This window comes from Mizuhopecten yessoensis, unplaced genomic scaffold (assembly GCF_002113885.1).
Source record: "Mizuhopecten yessoensis strain PY_sf001 unplaced genomic scaffold, ASM211388v2 scaffold997, whole genome shotgun sequence".
NCBI lineage: Eukaryota > Metazoa > Mollusca > Bivalvia > Pectinida > Pectinidae > Mizuhopecten > Mizuhopecten yessoensis.
Genome location: NW_018403826.1, coordinates 90,322 through 114,671, shown reverse-complemented (window position 1 = coordinate 114,671; position 24,350 = coordinate 90,322). Strand labels below are relative to the sequence as shown.

At 39.5% G+C, this 24,350-nt stretch overlaps 1 protein-coding gene across 1 annotated transcript; it reads right to left on the bottom strand.

Annotated features, from left to right (window-relative positions):
- Positions 1 to 2,523: 2,523 nt before the first annotated feature.
- LOC110456001 lies at positions 2,524 to 23,803 on the bottom strand. The gene is made up of 3 exons (XM_021506513.1): positions 23,386 to 23,803; positions 4,025 to 4,169; positions 2,524 to 3,267 (listed from the first exon to the last, which is right to left on the bottom strand). Exons 1-3 carry the CDS (start codon positions 23,801 to 23,803, stop codon positions 2,727 to 2,729), a joined length of 1,104 nt encoding a protein of 367 aa, XP_021362188.1. The 3' UTR covers positions 2,524 to 2,726.
- Positions 23,804 to 24,350: the final 547 nt, after the last annotated feature.

Below are 24,350 nucleotides of genomic sequence, written 5' to 3'. Positions count from 1 at the left end.
CCTACCCCTTGTCGTTGTTGTTAGAGTTTTATCAGATATACTGTAATCCAAATGTAGAAGGGGTTTGACGGCCTCTGCCAAGAAACTCCTTTTACAAGTTTAACAATATTCAGCAATGACGCAGATGTTTACAAACTGTCGCGTGTATCTGGATGTTAACGAAGTCACTTGGTTTTTTAAAGAAGAAAATAGGATACAGTAATAAAAAAGACTTAAAAATTGTTCAAGGGACATAACTCAATGATGAAGTAGGGACGAAACAGGAACTAACTATGAACTCCAGTTATTACTAAATTTCTAATTCAAAGATCTGTCAAATAAATATGAAATTCAAACTGAAATAATGTGTTGAAGGATTCAGATAATTGTTTTCCCAATAATAATTATAGATTATCACACAGTATTTTCAGTGTTTGTCGTGAGAACAATTTTCTATTCGCGAGCACGTGTATAAAATCGAGAGGCCACCACAGGTGGACTCGAGATTTTATCTACGTGCGAGCGATGCGAAAATTGTTCGAACGACAAACACTGAAAATAATGTATGATAAACTTTTTATCATCTATATACTACTACCTTATACAGAATTTTTGTTTTTGAACAATCATATCGTCACTGGCTTTTCCTTATGCATATTCGCACCTGAAATAGTGTTGTTATTCTCACAATATTTTCCCGTATTTTTGCATCGATATGATTAGGACAGACTATTTTCTTACGCGGATCACTTTTGTGTGGACACTATTTCCGGTTTCGAACGTCATCTGGCGCGAGCAGACGTTCTTGTTTGAGAAAATACGTCCCCAAGTGCTGGGGAATGGGAAAATCCTCTCTCAAGTTCTTCTTAAGTTGTTCTCAAATCGTTCTCAACTTCTTCTCATACTGACAACCAGTGATAATGAATGTGTCATGCTACCGGTAGGTGGAATAAAGTAGTATATAGATGATAAGAAACTTTATCGATATCGCATCCTATATTATCCCGGAAGATTACCGTCAATGTTACACGCTCAAGACAGGGTTTCATAATTCATTTATAGATAGGAAATATTCTTAACTTGTGCTTGACTCCAAATGAAAGTGTGTTTTCATTTTCTTTTTTCATTTGGAGTAATAAATACATTTATTTTAAATGATTTACCTGTCAGATTTGAAGCCTCCATAATACATCTTTCATCAAGCGTTTGCAATAACTGTTCACATGTAATACACGTACAACAAAATATATATACACTGTAACTCTTTCTGTATACATGTACATAAAAGTCCCTTATCCGCTCACAAGAGAGCCTTATGACACTCATTCAAAAAAAAATCCCTATTGACTAAACGACATTTAACATTATGACTGAAGTCTTAGACTGTTTCTGTATCCCACGCACGCATACTACCGAACTCCTCGCTCGAGTTTGATGCCGAAAATTCGGTGGACACCATATTGAACTTTCTGACTCAAAATGTAATTAGAACAGATATAATAAATTCTAGAAGTATCTGAGGAAGATTTAAGTAAAAAATGATTTTTAGTCTAGAAATTCAGGAAGTAAAATCCAAGATGGCTAACGGTGGCTATCTATTGAATTTCAGAACCAAATTGAAATCGAACTTGAGCGGGTCATTTATTCTAGAATTATTTGCAAGATGTTTGGTATGAAAATGAAAGCACTCCCTTTAATGTTATGGCAAGAAAACCTCCGACAACGCCACCGTCGTGTAATTATAACCCGTAGGGATAGGCTATTTAATGTATCATCGTCCGTCATAGTACGGTTTGAACACCACGTGATGGCCTAGTTCGCGCTAAGTACAAAAGAGGCAATATCAAAGAACCTGCTAAAACCTGTGTATCACTGTCTGGTCAAACACTAACCGACAACACCTCCAGGTTAGAAGTGTCACTTTGGATGGACATTGAGGCCGAAGGTGACTAATTTCCATATTTAGTAGACATTTTCATTCAAAATTTCTACTTTATATTCAATTTTCTGCCAAAGGCGAAACTTTGCAAGCCATGCGTACTGGTGAGGTACTTCATGTAAGATGACTTACACTGCACACCTCTTGGTTCCTAATGTGGTCACAATCTTGGAATTGTTTTTTTTTTAACTTAATCACCATTTACTACCATTCAATAATGAGGGAAATAATGATAAAAAATAAGTTTTAGAACCAAACCGATAAATCATTTCCTGATGCAGTACTGATTAAGCATAAAATTGTACGAGCGTCTTCGAAGGAATGTGCCGCTAACTTACGTAAACTTATGCCAATAAAATTTGTTATTTAGGGAATCATTCAACTAAAACATGGTTAACGTAACCACGGATCTACATTTCGTCGGCATACCCAGCCAAATCTGATTGCACATTGAAGACTTTACAATTCCGTAAAACACTACATACATTTCCTACTTTCGCTTCATATTGATTAAATGCCAATTATCAACAATTAAAGGTTAAGTATATAGCAGATTAGCGCAACTTCTTCACTTCTGATTCATATAATACACCCAACATTTCCACTCAAGTTTAGTAGGAAAACCACTATTTATTTCTCCAAAATATTCTATTTACATGCTTGTTCATGAACCGGGACAAAATACAGAATGTTCATGTGCTTCTCGGAAACAAGTATTGATCAGTCTGTACTCGACCATGTGACTCCACCGGCAGTATATCAGTACCTACACATACAAAATAGATATAATCCTATCACCCAGACGTGTTCAACTTGCCATCATACTGGACATGAATAAAAGTCTCATCAGAGGGGGCATACGTGACAAGCCTTGGAAGGGATTCATTGCTGGTCCATAAGCTCCTGTTTCAGCATCAGCACCAGCTCCGTTGCCAGCTCCAGCATTGCTTCTAGCAAGACCCGCAGTTCCTGCCGTCCCTTCGGCCATCCCTCCGGCCATCCCTTCGGACATCCCTCCGACCATCCCTCCAGGTCCCATCCCAGGATTGGATCCCATTAATAAAGGTAAAAGCATGGGCAGCAGACCTTCGGATTCCATTTCTGCTCCGTCAAGTGGCCCCCTGCGTTGTCCCATTGCATTCATGCCACCGTACCCTCTCATTCCGAACATATCATAGGGGCTCGACATGAAGGGATCAAACGGTCCGGAGGATGGACGGCGATACTGGTTGTAGGCGTAGCAGTCTGTCCGATTGTCGGACATACTGACTACCCTGGCTCGGCAGCCATCTGCTACCACTTGACATCCGACAGGGGCAAAAATAGGCGTTCCAGATTTAACACCGAAACTGAAAATAAAATTGTTCAGAATAACACGGTGAGACAAATGTTTTTCTTTTATAACAATGAAAAGTGAGGCATTTAGTTTGAAAACAAGGAAATTAGTAAACTGATGGATTATACTTCCCTAAAAGATCTAATAAAGAGTGACGTCAATGTGACCTTGAATTTGGCGTCAAGACCCCAAAAAAGTATGGAACACCCTGCCTTTCCATCCTTCGTATACCCCTAAAATTGCATCGAGATACATGTAGCTTAAGTGTGTCAGAAGTTATGCTTGGCAATTGTTTTGACCTTTGACCTCAATGTCACATTGACCTTGGGATTACGGCCTCAATTGTATTTTACATTGAGCTATCTCCAAGTAATCAGAAATTATTGCCCGACAAAAAATGACATTTGACCTCAATTTGACTTTAGCCTTAGATGAACGTACTAAAAGTAATGCACAGGGTAATAATGTTTTAAATAGCGTTATTCACTATATCTTTGAGAATGTACCAAACATATCAGCCAGTGTTTTATCGCTTATTTCCCTTAGCATCAGACATCAACGATGGCTGGGAAAAGACACGGTAAAACTGTTTGACTGCTTAAGATCGCAATAGTAAACATTACTTTTAGGTGGGAATGCAATAACATTTCGTGGGAACACAAAATATATTGAGTTCCAATAAAATAAAAACAGTTCCCTAATGCCCTTTCCATGCTACCAGTATAGATTCAACACTGCTGAGACAAAGCAACAGAGAAAGGTCATCTTACCCACAACAACGCATGCCGTCAGCAGTGCATTCGCATTCATTGCAGTCAGAAGTCGAAAACTTGGACCCAAATTCAAAAGTAATGCTTGCTCGACTTCCGTTGGCAGTGGTAGGGTAGTCACACAGGTACCGAGTACTGCCGAACGCTACAACAGCAAAATATACATGTAGTACTACTTGTATGTGATATATTTAATATTTCAATTCCATGGTTTCTTTTAAGAAATCGTTAACCTAGCCTTATTTCTTATAATTTTATTTCAAAAATATGCAAAATATGAACATTAAAAAAGTTGTACGATATTCGCAGGCAAATTCAATGTCATAAATCGATGTTTATGATAGCAAGGCTCTACAAATCATAAAAAGGAATATATGATTTTATGATCTGACCGTAGTCAAATCGTCAATCACCTCATGTCACAGCAAAACAACGTTCAGTTCAGTTCAGTTATTTATTTGTTGAAGCTTTACAACTTATGGCAATTACAGATAAGATAAACACACTCACAAGGACACACTCGCACTAACTCGCACACATCATCATCATCAAGGACACTCACACTGACTCGCACACATCATTATCATCAAGGACACTCACACTAACCTGCACACATCGTCATCATCAAGGACACTCTCACACTAACTTGCACACATCCTCCTCATCAAGGACATTCACACTAACTTGCACACATCATCATCATCAAGGACACTCACACTGACTCGCACATATCATTATCATCAAGGACACTCACACTAACTCGCACACATAATTATCATCAAAGACACTCTCACACTAACTCGCACACATCATCATCAAGGACACTCATACTTACTGGCACACATCATCATCATCAAGGACACTCTCACACTAACTTGCACACATCCTCCTCATCAAGGACACTCGCACTAACTTACACACATAATTATCATCAAGGACACTCATACTAACTAGCACACATCATCATCATCAAGGACACTCACACTGACTCGCACATATCATTATCATCAAGGACACTCACACTAACTCGCACACATAATTATCATCAAAGACACTCACACTAACTCGCACACATCATCATCATCAAGGACACTCACACTCACTCGCACACATCATCATCATCAAGGACACTCATACTAACTCGCACACATCATCATCATCAAGGACACTCATACTTACTGGCACACATCATCATCATCAAGGACACTCACACTGACTCGCACACATCATTATCATCAAGGACACTCACACTAACTCGCACACATCATCATCATCAAGGACACTCACACTAACTCGCACACATCATCATCATCAAGGACACTCATACTTACTGGCACACATCATCATCATCAAGGACACTCATACTTACTGGCACACATCATCATCATCAAGGACACTCATACTTACTGGCACACATCATCATCATCAAGGACACTCATACTTACTGGCACACATCATCATCATCAAGGACACTCACACTTACTCGCACACATCATCATCATCAAGGACACTCATACTTACTGGCACACATCATCATCATCAAGGACACTCACACTTACTCGCACACATCATCATCATCAAGGACACTCATACTTACTGGCACACATCATCATCATCAAGGACACTCACACTTACTCGCACACATCATCATCATCAAGGACACTCACACTAACTCGCACACATCATCATCATCAAGGACACTCATACTTACTGGCACACATCATCATCATCAAGGACACTCATACTTACTGGCACACATCATCATCATCAAGGACACTCATACTTACTGGCACACATCATCATCATCAAGGACACTCATACTTACTGGCACACATCATCATCATCAAGGACACTCATACTTACTGGCACACATCATCATCATCAAGGACACTCATACTTACTGGCACACATCATCATCATCAAGGACACTCATACTTACTGGCACACATCATCATCATCAAGGACACTCATACTTACTGGCACACATCATCATCATCAAGGACACTCATACTTACTGGCACACATCATCATCATCAAGGACACTCATACTTACTGGCACACATCATCATCATCAAGGACACTCATACTTACTGGCACACATCATCATCATCAAGGACACTCACACTAACTCGCACACATCATCATCATCAAGGACACTCATACTTACTGGCACACATCATCATCATCAAGGACACTCATACTTACTGGCACACATCATCATCATCAAGGACACTCACACTTACTCGCACACATCATCATCATCAAGGACACTCACACTAACTCGCACACATCATCATCATCAAGGACACTCATACTTACTGGCACACATCATCATCATCAAGGACACTCATACTTACTGGCACACATCATCATCATCAAGGACACTCATACTTACTGGCACACATCATCATCATCAAGGACACTCATACTTACTGGCACACATCATCATCATCAAGGACACTCATACTTACTGGCACACATCATCATCATCAAGGACACTCATACTTACTGGCACACATCATCATCATCAAGGACACTCATACTTACTGGCACACATCATCATCATCAAGGACACTCATACTTACTGGCACACATCATCATCATCAAGGACACTCATACTTACTGGCACACATCATCATCATCAAGGACACTCATACTTACTGGCACACATCATCATCATCAAGGACACTCATACTTACTGGCACACATCATCATCATCAAGGACACTCATACTTACTGGCACACATCATCATCATCAAGGACACTCATACTTACTGGCACACATCATCATCATCAAGGACACTCACACTAACTCGCACACATCATCATCATCAAGGACACTCATACTTACTGGCACACATCATCATCATCAAGGACACTTACACTAACTCGCACACATCATTATCATCATCATCATCGACTGTTTTTGTTTTGTTTTGTTTTTTATAAACTGTATATTTTGTATATACTCACATTTATACACACGTTTTCACTCTGATCTGCCCAGACAAGACTTAATCAATACAATGGTACAGTATATTATATAAATTGTATTCAATAAACTTATATGCTACACGTGTCTCAACATGACCTGTTCTAGTGGTGACATATTGATTAATCTCCTCTACGTTTAAACGCTAGTGATAAATACTTTCATAAATTATTCGTTCTTTTGTATTTTAGACTTTGAGTAATTGAACGAATTTAAACATACTTGGCCTGAAAGAACATTTCTTCATGAATTTTAACCGGATGTCTGAATAAAGCGATTATATTTAATTATAAAATGAAATTCATCCTCTTTATCAGTTTCATTACATAAAATACATTTTCTTTCTTCTCTAGGTATATCTCTGTAACGGCCACGTTCAATAAACAGGTCATGTGCAAATAAACGTATCTTAGAAATTTGTTTTAGATACTTTAAATTAATTGCCTTGTGAAAATATGGTTGTAGTTTAATACGTTGCTCTACATGCTGATACAATACTCCTTTAGAAGGAAAATGAACTTTCTCTAGACAATATTACTGAGAACTATCACACAACGTTGTTTATACACATCACTAGAATGATTAATACAATCAGTCACAGACATCATGTTTTAAGTTAAGGATCCAGGGGTCTTTATTTTCAACAATATTATCATAACAAGCTTTCAGCACACAGTTATCTGAACGTTGTAATTTAATCCAATACTTAACAATTTTAACTTTTCTTAACAGCTCTAAATGAGATCTTCAAAATTCTATTTATAGAAATGCAGAGTCTGTAGATTTTCTTAATCCTAATAATATTTGCAAGAATCCAATATGCAATTTTTCTATTTCGGATGCTTTTTGAAAAACCCAGATTTCTAAACCGTACATTAAAAACACTATTTACAAACGCGTCAAAAACAGCAAGAGGAGATTATGTATTAAAATAATTCTTTTTACATACATTATTTATGGCAAATATTGCTTTTCGACCTTATTCTGCTATTTTGTTGTTGTTGTTATTTTGTAAATTTTCCATTATACACTGTAGTTTAAAGTGAGACCAAATAATTAAACTAATCAACTACTTCAATCGCATCATTATTTTAAAACCATTTTTCTTTTGCTTTTATTAAACCACCATTTCTAAAGATAACTATATTTGCTTTATCTACATTTAGTGATAAGATTTTTTTGATTCTTTTTTTTATGAAATCCATTTCTAAATCATTAACACATAATGTGTATGTTCTTTACTCTATCGTCACGATAAATGGTATGTAGTTTACGTGTTCCTTTTACCATTTTGTCGGCCGCTCCGCATATTTTTCCATAATTATAATAATGCCGTAAATTATTAAGAACTCTCATGAGTTTTGAGCCTTGTTTGACTTTTATTATTATTATAATTAACTCGTTTACATATCTCCTGTTGAATATGTATTAGGTTTGACTCAATAAAGATCTCACGTTTTTTAGGTCCTGCTGATACCTTCGATAGAGTTTAGTCAGCATTATTGATTGTTTATATCTTACTGACCTCTTTAATTAAAATCCTGGTCCTAATCAGGAAAAAGATATTTTAAAAAAGACATGCCTCTATCAAAGAATGTTTGTTGTGAACTGGAGAAACATTTCATAGATCCCCCACACATAAACCTCCTGTCTATCTGCTCGTGAAGAAAAAAGACAGTTCTAGAACTAACATCAGGTATGGTACCTTAGTGGTGTGTTCTAGGATTCTGACCACATTCAATATACAAAGAAATAGTGCCTTGGTGTTGTGTTGCAGGTATTTAGCAACAGACGTCACACAACAAATAGTTCTAGGGTGATGTGCTACGCTTCCAAATAGAACAAGGATGCTTCGGAAAGATTACCAACACTGGGAGATACAACTTACATTCAAAACATGTATGATCATGCACATTGCCTCTGAATTATCACGGTCTATTAAGGTGTAATTCTCTGTAATACAAGTGCGCTCTACTCTTCCGACCGAGGACAGTATTCATATAAGTCATTACAAGATATTTCATAATTGTTATAAAAAATATAAACCTTAATTTTATCAAATATTATGACGTCACAAAACGTTCAAAGGCAACAAAGATGGAGGTACATAATGCACGGATGTGCGAGGGCTGTCGTACGCGACATATTTCTAGTGACGGTTATCCTAATGTCGATATGCAGATAGTGTCCGTTGTAGTAAAGTTAATATGAAGAGTGTCTGTTGTAGGAAGGACGACATAGAGAGTGTCTGTTGTAGGAAGGTCGACATAGAGAGTGTCTGTTGTAGGAAGGCTGACATAGAGAGTTTTTGTTGTAGGAAGGCTGACATAGAGAGTGTATGTTGTAGGGAGGTCGACATAGAGAGTGTGAGTGTCTGTTGTAGGAAGACTGGCATAGAGAGTGTCTGTTGTAGGAAGGTCGACATAGAGAGTGTATGTTGTAGGAAGGCTAACATAGAGAGTGTCTGTTGTAGGAAGACTGACATAGAGAGTGTCTGTTGTAGGAAGGTCGACTAAGAGAGTGTCTGTTGTAGGAGGGCTAACATAGAGAGTGTATGTTGTTGGAAGGTCGACATAGAGAGTTTCTGTTGTAGGAAGGCTAACATAGAGAGTATCTGTTGTAGGAGGGCTAACATGGAGAGTGTATGTTGTAGGAAGCCCGACATAGAGAGTTTATGTTGCAGGAAGGCTAACATAAAGAGTTTTTGTTGTAGGAGAGTGTCTGTTGTAGGAGGGCTAACATAGAGAGTGTCTGTTGAAGGAAGGCTGATATAGAGAGAGTCTGTTGTAGGAAGACTGGCATAGAGAGTGTCTGTTGTAGGAGGGCTAACATAGAGAGTGTATGTTGTTGGAAGGTCGACATAGAGAGTATCTGTTGTAGGAGGGCTAACATAGAGAGTGTATGTTGTACGAAGACTGACATAGAGAGTGCCTGTTGTAGGAAGGTCGACAAAGAGAGTGGCTGTTGTAGGGAGGTCGACATAGAGAGTGTGAGTGTCTGTTGTAGGAAGGTCGACAAAGAGAGTGTCTGTTGTAGGGAGGTCGACATAGAGAGTGTCTTTTGTAGGAAGACTGACATAGAGAGTGTATGTTGTAGGAAGACTGACATAGAGAGTGTCTGTTGTAGGAAGACTGACATAGAGAGTGTATGTTGTAGAAAGGCTGACATAGAGAGTGTCTGTCTTAGGAAGGTCGACATAGAGAGTTTCTGTTGTAAGAAGGTCGACATAGAGAGTGTCTGTTGTAAGAATGTCGACATAGAGAGTGTCTGTTGTAGGAAGGTCGACATAGAGAGTGTCTGTTGTAGGAAGACTGACATAGAGAGTGTCTGTTGTAGAAAGACTGACATAGAGAGTGTATGTTGTAGGAAGGTCGACATAGAGAGTGTCTGTTGTAGGAGGGTCGACATAGAGAGTGTCTGTTGTAGGAAGGTCGACATAGAAAGTTTCTGTTGTAAGAAGGTCGACATAGAGAGTGTCTGTTGTAGGAAGGATGACATAGAGAGTGTATGTTGTTGGAAGGTCGACATAGAGAGTATCTGTTGTAGGAAGGTCGACATAGAGAGTGTCTGTTGTAGGAAGACTGACATAGAGAGTGACTGTTGTAGGAAGGCTGACATAGAGAGTGTATGTTGTTGGAAGGTCGACATAGAGAGTCTCTGTTGTAGGAAGGTCGACATAGAGAGTTTCTTTTGTAGGAAGGTCGACACAGAGAGTGTCTCTTGTAGGAAGACTGACATAGAGAGTGTATGTTGTAGGTGGCTGACATAGGGAGTTTCTGTTGTATGAAGGCTGACATAGAGAGTTTCTGTTGTAGGAAGGTCGACATAGAGAGTGTCTGTTGTAGGAAGACTGACATAGAGAGTTTCTGTTGTTGGAAGGTCGACATAGAGAGTTTATGTTGTAGGAAGGTCGACAAAGAGTTTCTGTTGTAAGAAGGTCGACATAGAGAGTGTCTGTTGTAGGAAGGTTGACAAAGAGAGTGTCTGTTGTAGGGAGGTCGACATAGAGAGTGTATGTTGTAGGAAGGTCGACATAGAGAGTGCATGTTGTAGGAAGGTCGACATAGAGAGTTTCTGTTGTAAGAAGGTCGACTTAGAGAGTGTCTGTTGTAGGAAGACTGACATAGAGAGTGTATGTTGTAGGAAGGTCGACATAGGGAGTGTCTGTTGTAGGAAGGCTGACATAGAGAGTGTATGTTGTTAGGAAGGTCGACATAGAGAGTGTATGTTGTAGGGAGGTCGACATAGAGAGTGTCTGTTGTAGGAAGGCTGACATAGAGAGTTTTTGTTGTAGGAGGGCTAACATAAAGAGGGGCTGTTGTAGAAAGGTCGACAAAGAGAGTGTATGTTGTAGGAGGGCTAACGAGTGTCTGTTGTAGGAAGGTCGACATAGGGAGTTTCTGTTGTAAGAAGGTCGACTTAGAGAGTGTCTGTTGTAGGAAGGCTGATATAGAGAGTTTGTGTTGTAGGAGGGCTAACATAGAGAGGGTATGTTGTAGGAAGGCTGACATGGAGAGTTTCTGTTGTAGGAGGGCTGACATAGAGAGTTTCTGTTGTAGGAAGGCTGACATAGAGAGTATCTGTTGTAGGAGGGCTAACATAAAGAGGGTCTGTTGTAGAAAGGTCGACAAAGAGAGTGTCTGTTGTAGGAGGGCTAACATAGAGAGTGTATGTTGTAGGAAGCCCGACATAGAGAGGTTATGTTGCAGGAAGGCTAACATAAAGAGTTTTTGTTGTAGGAAGGCTGACATAGAGAGTTTTTGTTGTAGGAGGGCTAACATAGAGAGTATCTGTTGTAGGAGGGCTAACATAAAGGGGGTCTGTTGTAGAAAGGTCGACAAAGAGAGTGTCTGTTGTAGGAGGGCTGACATAGAGAGTTTCTGTTGTAGAAGGGCTAACATAGAGAGTGTATGTTGTAGGAGGGCTAACATAGAGAGTATCTGTTGTAGGAGGGCTAACATAGAGAGAGCATGTTGTAGGAAGGCTGACATAGAGAGTTTGTTTCTGTTGTAGGAGGGCTGACATAGAGAGTTTTTGTTGTAGGAGGGCTAACATAGAGAGTGTATAGGGAGTGTCTGTTGTAGGAAGGCTGACATGAGAGTTTCTGTTGTAGGAGGGCTAACATAGAGAATGTCTGTTGTAGGGGGGCTAACATAGAGAGTGTCTGTTGTAGGCTAACATAGAGAGTGTCTGTTGTAGGCTAACATAGAGAGTGTCTGTTGTAGGCTAACATAGAGAGAGTCTGTTGTAGGAAGGCTGATATAGAGAGATTGTGTTGTAGGAGGACTAACATAGAGAGTGTATGTTGTAGGAAGCCCGACATAGAGAGTGTCTGTTGTAGGAAGGTTGATAAAGAGAATTCCTGTTGTAGGAGGGCTAACATAGAGAGTGTATAGGGAGTGTCTGTTGTAGGAAGGCTGACATGAGAGTTTCTGTTGTAGGAGGGCTAACATAAAGAGGGTCTGTTGTAGAAAGATCGACAAAGAGAGTGTCTGTTGTAGGAGGGCTGACATAGAGAGTTTTTGTTGTAGGGAGGCTGACATAGAGAGTTTCTGTTGTAGGAAGGCTAACATAGAGAGTATCTGTTGTAGGAGGGCTAACATAGAGAGTTTCTGTTGTAGGAGGGCTAACATAGAGAGAGCATGTTGTAGGAAGGCTGACATAGAGAGTTTTTGTTGTAGGAAGGCTGAAGGAGGACTAACATAGAGAGTGTATGTTGTAGGAGGGCTAACATAGAGAGTTTTTGTTGTAGGAAGGCTAACATGAATAGAGAGTGTCTGTTGTAGAAAGAGTGACATAGAGAGTGTATGTTGTAGGAAGGCTGATATATAGGAAGGCTGATATAGAGAGTTTCTGTTGTAGGAGGGCTAACATAGAGAATGTCTGTTGTAGGGGGGCTAACATAGAGAGTGTCTGTTGTAGAAAGGCTGATAGGCTAACATAGAGAGTGTCTGTTGTATGAAGACTGACATAGAGAGTGTCTGTTGTAGGAAGGCTGACATAGAGAGTTTTTGTTGTAGGAGGGCTAACATAGAGAGTGTATGTTGTAGGAGGGCTAACATAGAGAGTTTTTGTTGTAGGAAGGCTGAAGGAGGACTAACATAGAGAGTGTATGTTGTAGGAGGGCTAACATAGAGAGTGGCTGTTGTAGGAGGGGTAACATAGAGAGTGTCTGTTGTAGGAAGGGCGACATAGAGAGTGTCTGTTGTAGGAAGGCTGATATAGAGAGTTTGTGTTGTAGGAGGACTAACATAGAGAGTGTATGTTGTAGGAGGGCTAACATAGAGAGTGTCTGTTGTAGGAAGGCTGACATAGAGAGATTCTGTTGTAGGAAGGGTAACATTGAGGGTGTCTGTTGTAGGGGTTGTAGGAGGGCTAACATATAGAGTGTCTGTTGTAAGAATGTCGACATAGAGAGTGTATTAGGAGGGCTAACATGGAGAGTGTCTGTTGTCGAAAGGCTGATATAGGGAGTTTCTGTTGTAGGGGGGCTGACATAGAGAGTTTAACATAGAGAGTGTATGTTGTAGGAAGGTCGACAAAGAGAGTGTCTGTTGGAGGAAGACTGACATAAAGAGTGTCTGTTGTAAGAATGTCGACATAGAGAGTGTCTGTTGTAGGAAGGCTGACATAGAGAGTGTCTGTTGTAGGAAGACTGACATAGAGAGTTTTTATGGAGGGAGGTCGGCATAGAGAGTGCCTGTTGTAGGAAGACTGACATAGAGAGTGTCTGTTGTAGGAAGACTGACATAGAGGGTTTCGGTTGTAGGAGGGCTAACATAGAAAGTGTCTGTTGTAGGAAGGCTGACATAGAGAGTTTTTGTTGCAGGGAGGTCGACATAGAAAGTGTATGTTGTAGGAAGGCTGACATAGAGAATTTTTGTTGCAGGGAGGTCGACATAGAGAGTATCTGTTGAAGGAAGGTCTAAATAGGGATAAGCTATTGTAGGAGGGCTGAAATAGAGAGTTTCTGTTGTAGGAGGGCTAACATAGAGAGTGTATGTTGTAGGAAGGCTGACATAGAGAGTTTCTGTTGTAGGAAGGCTGACATAGAGAGTATCTGTTGTAGAAGGGCTAACATAAAGAGGGTCTGTTGTAGGAAGGTCGACAAAGAGAGTGTCTGTTGTAGGAGGGCTAACATAGAGAGTGTCTGTTGTAGGAAGGCTGATATAGAGAGTTTCTGTTGTAGGAGGGCTGACATAGAGAGTGTATGTTGTAGGAAGGCTGACATAGAGAGTTTTTGTTGCAGGAGAGCTAACATAGAGAGTGTCTGTTGTAGGAAGGCTGACATAGAGAGTTTCTGTTGTAGGAGGGCTAACAAAGAGAGTGTCTGTTGTAGGAGGGCTAACATAGAGAGTGTCTGTTGTAGGAGGGCTAACATGGAGAGTGTCTGTTGTAGGAGGGCTAACATAGAGAGTATCTGTTGTAGGAGGGCTAACATAGAGAGTGTCTGTTGTAGGAAGGATGACAAAGAGAGTGTCTGTTGTAGGAGGGCTAACATAGAGAGTATCTGTTGTAGGAGGGCTAACATAGAGAGTGTATGTTGTAGGAAGGCTGATATAGAGAGTTTCTGTTGTAGGAAGGCTAACATAGAGAGTGTCTGTTGTAGGAGCCCTAACATAGAGAGTGTCTGTTGTAGGAGGGCTAACATGGAGAGTGTCTGTTGTAGGAAGGATGACAAAGAGAGTGTCTGTTGTAGGAGGGCTAACATAGAGAGTGTATGTTGTAGGAAGGCTGACATAGAGAGTTTCTGTTGTAGGAGGGCTGACATAGAGAGTTTCTGTTGTAGGCGGGCTAACATAGAGAGTGTATGTTGTAGGAAGCCCGACATAGAGAGTTTATGTTGCAGGAAGGCTAACATAGAGAGTTTTTGTTGTAGGAAGGCTGAAATAGAGAGTTTTTGTTGTAGGAAGGCTGAAATAGAGAGTTTTTGTTGTAGGAAGGCTAACATAGAGAGTATCTGTTGTAGGAGGGCTAACATGGAGAGTGTCTGTTGTAGGTAGGATGACAAAGAGAGTGTCTGTTGTAGGGAAGCCCGACATAGAGAGTTTATGTTGCAGGAAGGTTAACATAAAGAGTTTTTGTTGTAGGAAGGCTGACATAGAGAGTTGTTGTTTTAGGAAGGCTAACATGAGAGTGTCTCTTGTAGGAAGGCTGACATAGAGAGTTTCTGTTGTAGGAAGGCTGATATAGAGAGTTTTTGTTGTAGGAAGGCTGACCTAGAGAGTTTTTGTTGTAGGAAGGCTGACCTAGAGAGTTTTTGTTGTAGGAAGGCTGACCTAGAGAGTTTTTGTTGTAGGAAGGCTGACCTAGAGAGTTTTTGTTGTAGGAAGGCTGACCTAGAGAGTTTTTGTTGTAGGAAGGCTGACATAGAGAGTTTTTGTTTTAGGAAGGCTAACATGAGAGTGTCTGTTGTAGGAAGGCTGACATAGAGAGTTTCTGTTGTAGGAAGGCTGACATAGAGAGTATTTGTTGTAGGAGGGCTAACATAAAGAGTGTCTGTTGTAGGAAGGTCGACAATCAGAGTGTCTGTTGTAGGAGGGCTAACATAGAGAGTGTATGTTGTAGGAAGGTCGACAAAGAGAGTGTCTGTTGTAGGGGGGCTGACATAGAGAGTGTATGTTGTAGGAAGGCTGATATAGAGAGTTTCTGTTGTAGGAAGGCTGACATAGAGAGTTTCTGTTGTAGGAAGGCTAACATAGAGAGTGTCTGTTGTAGGAAGGCTGACAAAGAGAGTGTCTGTTGTAGGAGGGCTGACATAGAGAGTGTATGTTGTAGGAAGGCTGATATAGAGAGTTTCTGTTGTAGGAAGGCTAACATAAAGAGTGTCTGTTGTAGGAAGGTCGACAAACAGAGTGTCTGTTGTAGGAGGGCTAACATAGAGAGTGTCTGTTGTAAGAAGGCTGATATAGAGAGTTTCTGTTGTAGGAGGGCTAACATAGAGAGTGTCTGTTGTAGGAAGGCTGACATAGAGAGTTTCTGTTGTAGGAGGGCTAACATAGAGAGTGTCTGTTGTAGGAAGGCTGACATAGAGAGTGAGTGTCTGTTGTAGGAAGCCCGACATAGAGAGTGTATGTTGTAGGAAGGCTGACATAAAGAGTTTTTGTTGTAGGAAGGCTGACATAGAGAGTTTTTGTTGTAGGAAGGCTAACATAGAGAGTGTCAGTTGTAGGAAGGCTGACATAGAGAGTTTCTGTTGTAGGAAGGCTGACATATAGAGTATTTGTTGTAGGAAGGCTAACATAAAGAGTGTCTGTTGTAGGAAGGTCGACATAGAGAGTGTCTGTTGTAGGAAGGCTGACATAGAGAGTTTTTGTTGTAGGAGGGCTAACATAGAGAGTGTCTGTTGCAGGAAGGCTGACATAGAGAGTTTTTGTTGTAGGGGGGCTAACATAGAGAGTGTCTGTTGTAGGAAGGTTGATAAAGAGAGTTCCTGTTGTAAGAGGGCTAACATAGAGAGTGTATGTTGTAGGAAGGCTGACATAGAGAGTTTCTGTTGTAGGAGGGCTAACATAGAGAGTGTATGTTGTAGGGAGGCTGACATAGAGAGTGTCTGTTGTAGGAAGGTTGATAAAGAGAGTTCCTGTTGTAAGAGGGCTAACATAGAGAGTGTGTGTTGTAGGAAGGCTGACATAGAGAGTTTCTGTTGTAGGAGGGCTAACATGGAGATTGTATGTTGTAGGAAGGCTGATATAGAGAGTTTCTGTTGTAGGAAGGCTAACATAGAGAGTGTCTGTTGTAGGAGGGCTAACATAGAGAGGGTCTGTTTTAGGAGGGCTAACATAGAGAGTGTATGTTGTAGGGAGGTCGACATAGAGAGTGGCTGTTGTAGGAAGGCTGAACTAGAGAGTTTCTTTTGTAGGAGGGCTAACATGGAGATTGTATGTTGTAGGAGGGCTAACATAGAGAGTGTCTGTTGTAGGAAGGCTGAACTAGAGAGTTTCTTTTGTAGGAGGGCTAACATGGAGATTGTATGTTGTAGGAAGGCTGATATAGAGAGTTTCTGTTGTAGGAAGGCTAACATAGAGAGTGTCTGTTGTAGGAGGGCTAACGTTAGGAAGGTCGACATAGAGAGTGTATGTTGTAGGGAGGTCGACATAAAGAGTTTTTGTTGTAGGAAGGCTGACATAGAGAGTTTCTGTTGTAGGAGGGCTAACATAGAGAGTGTCTGTTTTAGGAGGGCTAACATAGAGAGTGTATGTTGTAGGAAGGCTGATATAGAGAGTTTTTGTTGTAGGAAGGCTGACATAGAGAGTATCTGTTGTAGGAAGACTGACATTGAGAGTGTCTGTTGTAGGAGGGCTAACATAGAGAGTGTCTGTTGTAGGAAGGCTGACATAGAGAGTTTTTGTTGTAGGAGGGCTAACATAGAGAGTGTCTGTTGTAGGAAGGTTGATAAAGAGAATTCCTGTTGTAGGAAGGCTAACATAGAGAGTTTCTGTTGTAGGAAGGCTAACATAGAGAGTTTCTGTTGTAGGAAGGCTGACATAGAGAGTTTCTGTTGTAGGAAGGCTGACATAGAGAGTTTCTGTTGTAGGAAGGCTGACATAGAGAGTTTCTGTTGTAGGAAGGCTGACATAGAGAGTTTCTGTTGTAGGAAGGCTGACATAGAGAGTTTCTGTTGTAGGAAGGCTGACATAGAGAGTTTCTGTTGTAGGAAGGCTGACATAGAGAGTTTATGTTGTAGGAAGGCTGACATAGAGAGTTTCTGTTGTAGGAAGGCTGACATAGAGAGTTTCTGTTGTAGGAAGGCTGACATAGAGAGTTTCTGTTGTAGGAGGGCTAACATAGAGAGTGTATGTTGTAGGGAGGTCGACATAGAGAGTGTCTGTTGTAGGAAGGCTGAACTAGAGAGTTTCTGTTGTAGGAGGGCTAACATGGAGAGTGTATGTTGTAGGAAGGCTGATATAGAGAGTTTATGTTGTAGGAAGGCTAACATAGAGAGTGTCTGTTGTAGGAGGGCTAACATAGAGAGTGTATGTTGTAGGAAGGCTGACATAGAGAGTTTCTGTTGTAGGAGGGCTGACATAGCGAGTTTCTGTTGTAGGAAGGCTGACATAGAGAGTTTTTGTTGTAGGAGGGCTAACATAGAGAGTGTAGGTTGTAGGAAGGCTGACATAGAGAGTTTCTGTAGTAGGAGGGCTAACATAGAGAGTGTATGTTGTAGGAAGGCTGACATAGAGAGTTTATGTTGTAGGAAGCCCGAAATAGAGAGTGTCTGTTGTAGGAGAGCTAATATAGAGAGTGTCTGTTGTAGGAGGGCTAACATAGAGAGAGTCTGTTGTAGGAAGGCTGATATAGAGAGTTTGTGTTGTAGGAGGGCTAACATAGAGAGTGTAGGTTGTAGGAAGGCTGACATAGAGAGTTTCTGTAGTAGGAGGGCTAACATAGAGAGTGTATGTTGTAGGAAGGCTGACATATAGAGTTTCTGTTGTAGGAGGGCTAACATAGAGAGGGTCTGTTGTAGGAGGGCTAACATAGAGAGTGTCTGTTGTAGGAGGGCTAACATAGATAGTGTATGTTGTAGGAAGGCTGATATAGAGAGTTTTTGTTGTAGGAAGGCTGACATAGAGAGTTTATGTTGTAGGAAGCCCGACATAGAGAGTGTCTGTTGTAGGAGAGCTAACATAGAGAGTGTCTGTTGTAGGAGGGCTAACATAGAGAGTGTCTGTTGTAGGAAGGCTGTTATAGAGAGTTTCTGTTGTAGGAAGGCTGATATAGAGAGTGTCTGTTGTAGGAAGCCCGACATAGGGAGTTTGTGTTGTAGGAGGGCTAACATAGAGAGTGTATGTTGTAGGGAGGTCGACATAAAGAGTTTTTGTTGTAGGAAGGCTGACATAGAGAGTCTTTGTTGTAGGAAGGCTGACATAGAGAGTTTTTGTTGTAGGAAGGCTGACATAGAGAGATTTTGTTGTAGGAAGGCTAACATAGAGAGTGTCTGTTGTAGAAAAGCTGACATAGAGAGTTTCTGTTGTTGGAGGGCTAACATAGAGAGTGTATGTTGTAGGAAGGCTGACATAGAGAGTTTTTGTTGCAGGGAGGTCGACATAGAGAGTAGCTGTTGAAGGAAGGTCTAAATAGGGATAGGCTATTGTAGGAAGGCTGACATAGAGAGTGTCTGTTGTAGGAAGGCTGACATAAAGAGTGTATGTTGTAGGAAGGCTGACATAGAGAGTATCTGTTGTAGGGAGACTGACATTGAGAGTATCTGTTGTAGGAAGGCTGACATAGAGAGTGTCTGTTGAAGGAAGGTATAAATAGGGATAGGCTATTATAGGAAGGTCGACATAGAGATAATGTGTTGTGGTGAAGCTGAGAGGAAGAATATCTGTTATCGTAGGCCACGCGAGATTAACAAGCGTTACGTGGTTAGGTGTAACCCGCTTTGATAATTCGTTACGCATGCAGCAGAGCAGCACCGAGAAATAGTATTTATATCTATATTTATATCTATATTTCATCACGTGAAAATTAATGATCGTAGAAAACCCAGAAATTAATTAATGGACTTAATATGCGCATTAATTAGTTTTCGAACTCGTTTAATACGTTTTCAAAAATTAAAAGTTGTGTCAAGTCCATTGTGAGTCGTCAGTTGTCTTAACATCTGTAAAACATACAGCTTAATCGTTATATCAATCGTTAAATGTGTGTGTTTTTAGGAATACAAATACATTAGATGCACTGGAGATATACAGAATGTACGTAAGTCGCCCACAAACGAAATTATTTACTATCAACTTAAAACGCCGTACAAGTGTAAAAAATACAACTATTTATTCTTACGAATTAGCACTAAGGCAACTTTTAGGCCATATACATGTATGATACTCCAAACTTTATGTAATAATTATGTACCATAATCCAAACTAGATATCGATCAAATTTTAAAATAAGAACATTTGAGTAAACAATCTAAGGTTTGATAACTTCAAATGACAGGTATCAGCCTTGCGATTGGTTAGTTTTTTACTACCGGAACCAATGAATGAGCTAGCCGTGTACGTTCGATTTTGTCATGATGTATGTATAGGGTATAGATAAAAGGTAAAAGCTGGCTTCATGAAAGCAGCCATTTTCCATCCCGGATAAAAACAAGAGGCCCATACGCCTTAACGGTCACCTGAGTTATGTAAAACCTGATGTTTTCGATGTTGCCAAATGAAATAGAAATCATTTTGTAACAAGGGTAACTTGAACTACATGTAATGCAAAAGCAGTGTGAAAGATCTTGGTAGTATATGTACTATGTACAAATAGTGGTGCTTCCAGTCAGCTGAATTTTGGTAAAGCACCTTAAGACCATTCCATCTATGAAGAATATTTGATTCTACCATATCTAGATCTTGAGAAGAAGTGTTTTGAAATTTTAGTCAATTTGACCCTTTTTGTCCCCGCCCCTCAGGCCCCTGGGGGTCAGTCAGGGCTGATTTGTGCATATCATCAAATTGCTATCCAATACTGATAATTCTTACCAAGTTTGAATTAATTCCAATGGAAAGTAAACAAATGCTGGTCCAAAATGTGATTTCCCTATATAAACTATAGTAAAGTTTACCCCCTCCCAAGGGGGAAACGTGAGACCCCAGGGTCATGAAATTCACTATTTTGGTAAAGCACATTAAGACCCTTCCATCTATGAAGAGTATTCGATTCTACCATATCTGGATCTTGAGAAGAAGATGTTTGAAATTTTAGTCAATTTGACCCTTTTTGGCCCCGCCCCTCAGGCCCCTGGGGGCTGGGGACCATATAGTTCTGTGTGGTTCACCTTTGGCCATGGAAGGTTTCTGCATATTTCTGTATAAAATACAGGAGAACTTTGAATAAATTTTATAAAATTCATCAAGAGAAAATGGAAATGGGACTAAGAAAAGTTTCAAAAATTGAGCCGAAAACATTCTGGCACATTCTTAATGAAATCGACGGCACTTGTAAGGGGCAGAATGTTGATAAAAATATCAATGGATTATACAGCTAATTTAAAGAACAAGGGAAGTAACTCTACTGAAATCTTTCAAAGCAAAATTGTATATGAAGATGGAAGATTTGATGATCTGTTGAATGGAGAAATTACCTAATATTAAATTACTAAATCCATTTCTTGTTTAAGTAACAACAAGGCTTCAGGTTATGATGGAATCTTGAATGAATATTTAAAATCCACTGTTGAATTATTTAAACCATTATATTATAAGTTATTTAATGCTATATTTAATACAGGCTGCATACCTGACTCTTGGAAGACAGGTGTTATAAAACCCATATATAACCGTAAAGGTGATCCGGATAATTTAGATAATTATAGAGCAATAAGTCTCGTCTCATGTCATGGAAAAGTGTTTACATCCATACTTAATATCAGATTAAATAAAATGGCTAATGGCTTGGGCTCAGGCTGGATTCAGGAAAAATTACTCCACCACGGACAATAATTTCATTCTAACCTCAATTTATTTTTCACTCGAAAAAAAAGTTGTTTTGTTTCTTTAAAGATTTCAAAAAATTTAGATAATTATAGAGCAATAAGTCTCGTCTCATGTCATGGAAAAGAAGTAAAATAACTGGAAAAATGTTCAAAGTCATTTTTAATTTATATGCAAATACTAAATCCTGTGTTAAAAATGGAAATGATATATCTGAAATGTTCAACTGTAACGTCGGGGGAAAATAAGGGGAAAATTTATCGCCATTTTTATTTGCCATTTATCTTAATGATCTATAAGATTTTCTTGAAGAAAACAGCGTTAATTGTTTACAAACAATAGAAACTTTAAGTGAAAATATTGGAATATATATATTAAACTGTTTATAATTCTCTCTGCAGATGATACTGTTATCATGTCTGAATCGGCGGAAGGACTCCAATCAGCTCTTAATACTGTACTTTTGAATCATATTGTAACAGCTGGAAGCTTGATGTAAATATCAACAAAACCAAAATTGTTATATTTTCAAAGAGAAAATGTCGATCACAGTGTCATTTTACAATATGTAATGAAGAGATGGAGGTTCTTGAATCAGTCTCCTATTTAGGAGTCTTAATGAGTTACAATGGAAGTTATTTCAAAGCAAAAATGAGTCCAAAAAAGCTATGTTTGCTGTGTACAAGAAAATAAGAAATATTTCATTACCTGTAGACCTTCATTTTTTTTTTGATTCTCTTGTATTACCAATACTTCTCTATTCAGTAGAAGTATGGGGTTTTGAAAATTTAAGTGCTATTGAAAAACTACATTTACAATTCTGCAAGCGTATATTGGGTATTAAAAGAAGCACGCCAAACTACTGTACATGGTTAATGGAGAGATCGGGAGATTCCCTTTATACGTTGAAGCTAAAACCAGAGTAATTGTGTTTTGGTATAAATTGATAACTAGCAATAGTCTGTCAAGCACTATGTATAACTTAATATTTAACTTACAAACAAATGGAATCATGGAGTTCAAATGGTTAAAGAATGTTCAGGATATATGTATAGAAACAGGTTTAAATTTTATTTGGGCATATCAGAAAACATGTACGTTTAATAGAGATTATTTGAAACTTGTTGTGAAACAAAGTTTACAAGATCAGTTTATCCAAAAATGGTTTAACGATATGAGAGCTCTTCAAGAGGATCTACCTATTCCAATTTTAAAACAAATTTTGAACTTGAAAATTACTTTGTGAAACTAAAGCCAAAAGAAAGACAATTTATTGTTAAGTTTAGAACTTCAAATGTGCACTTACATTGTACCTATAGAAACTGGAAGATGGATTGGAATACCCAAAGAAAACAGAACTTGTAATCTTTGTTTTAACGAAATTGGTGATGAATATCATTATCTATTTAAGTGCGAACATGTATCTGTTAAACAAATAAGACAACTATTTATTCCAAATTACTACTATACTTACCCTAGCCTTATTAAAATGCGTGGGCTATTTACTATATGCAATGTAAAAGTTCAAAAAAATGTTAGCAAATTTCTAGAAAAACTTGAAAAGCTATTGAATGTATGTAAATAGTTTGTAGCCTTTATGCCTTTGTTATCCGCCATGTATATATGAATATGATACATATTGACCTCTTGTTACATACTTTGTATGTCTGAGAGAAATAAAAATCTGAAATCTGTTAAATTTCATTGAAATTTGTTCAGGGGTTTTGGAGAAGAGGACGAAAATGTAAATTGTTTACGGACGCACGACGCACGACGGACGACGCCGGACAAAACGCGATCGCAAAAGGTCACTTGAGACTTTGTCTCAGGTGACCTAAAAACAAAGTTCGCATTAAAGAGTTAAACATTGTTCAATCTGTACTATATGAGTCAAGTGATGTGAATGAATTCTAAAACCTTTTACTCAGCGGTCACTAACATACCTGTGATCTCTCTGCGTCCCTGCGAGTAGGTACATGTGGACAGTCCCTGGCTAAACAAGGCCGCGAGAACAAGACAGCTAAGTGCGGTCTTCATGGTCTTGGTGAAAATGTTCGGCGTTTTGATGCTGAACCTCCTTCGAAAGCCGTCTAGGACACCGCTACCTCCGGACACCGTGACGTCCAGGTGTGAAAGCAGACTTGAGCAACTCTGACTTAGGTTGCCGTAACGTCCGAGGATGAAGTTTGCACACGGGCGGATACGCAGATGGTCAGTTTTCACATCATTTAAAGGACTCGGGCCGCTGAATCTGTCAGATGAATTAGTGAGTCTTGTGACCACGTGAATTCTGCCGCTGCACTGTAAGAGATTGATGCTCTGCATCAAAGATGACAAGATTAATGGTCGCTCTAGCTGCATTCCGCCGTGTGGCGACACATTCTCACCTGACGTTAATTTGACCGGTGTACAGTGTACATAACTCATTGGTAGTGTACATATGGTGTCACAGGGTCAACACAAAACGACCCTTGGATAATACTGTAATGCATGTCCAAACTCTCTATGATATTACGGCCAATGAAAAGAATGTTGTCATTAAGGTAAAACAAATTAATATGAGGCTTAGCTTACAGCAGGTGTCCGGACAACCTCTGCCGTAGACATGATATATGTCAATATTAGGGTAACAGGTCTCCTTCTCGGCAGAGAATATCTATGAATTTTCGTTTCGTAAAAAAGCGGAAGTGAGCTGCTATACAATTTGCCGGGTAAAACCTATTGTACTCAAAATGTTCAAACCCACAGTAAGAAACAAGTGTAGACAGAGGAAATGATATGTTATGATTATTACCGTTTTCTTTCCCTGTTGTGTTATGTTCAGCAAGACTTGTTATTATCACTCAATAGATATATTTACTATTATCATATGACCAGTTTGATCTCACACCCCATATATGCCCGAGAG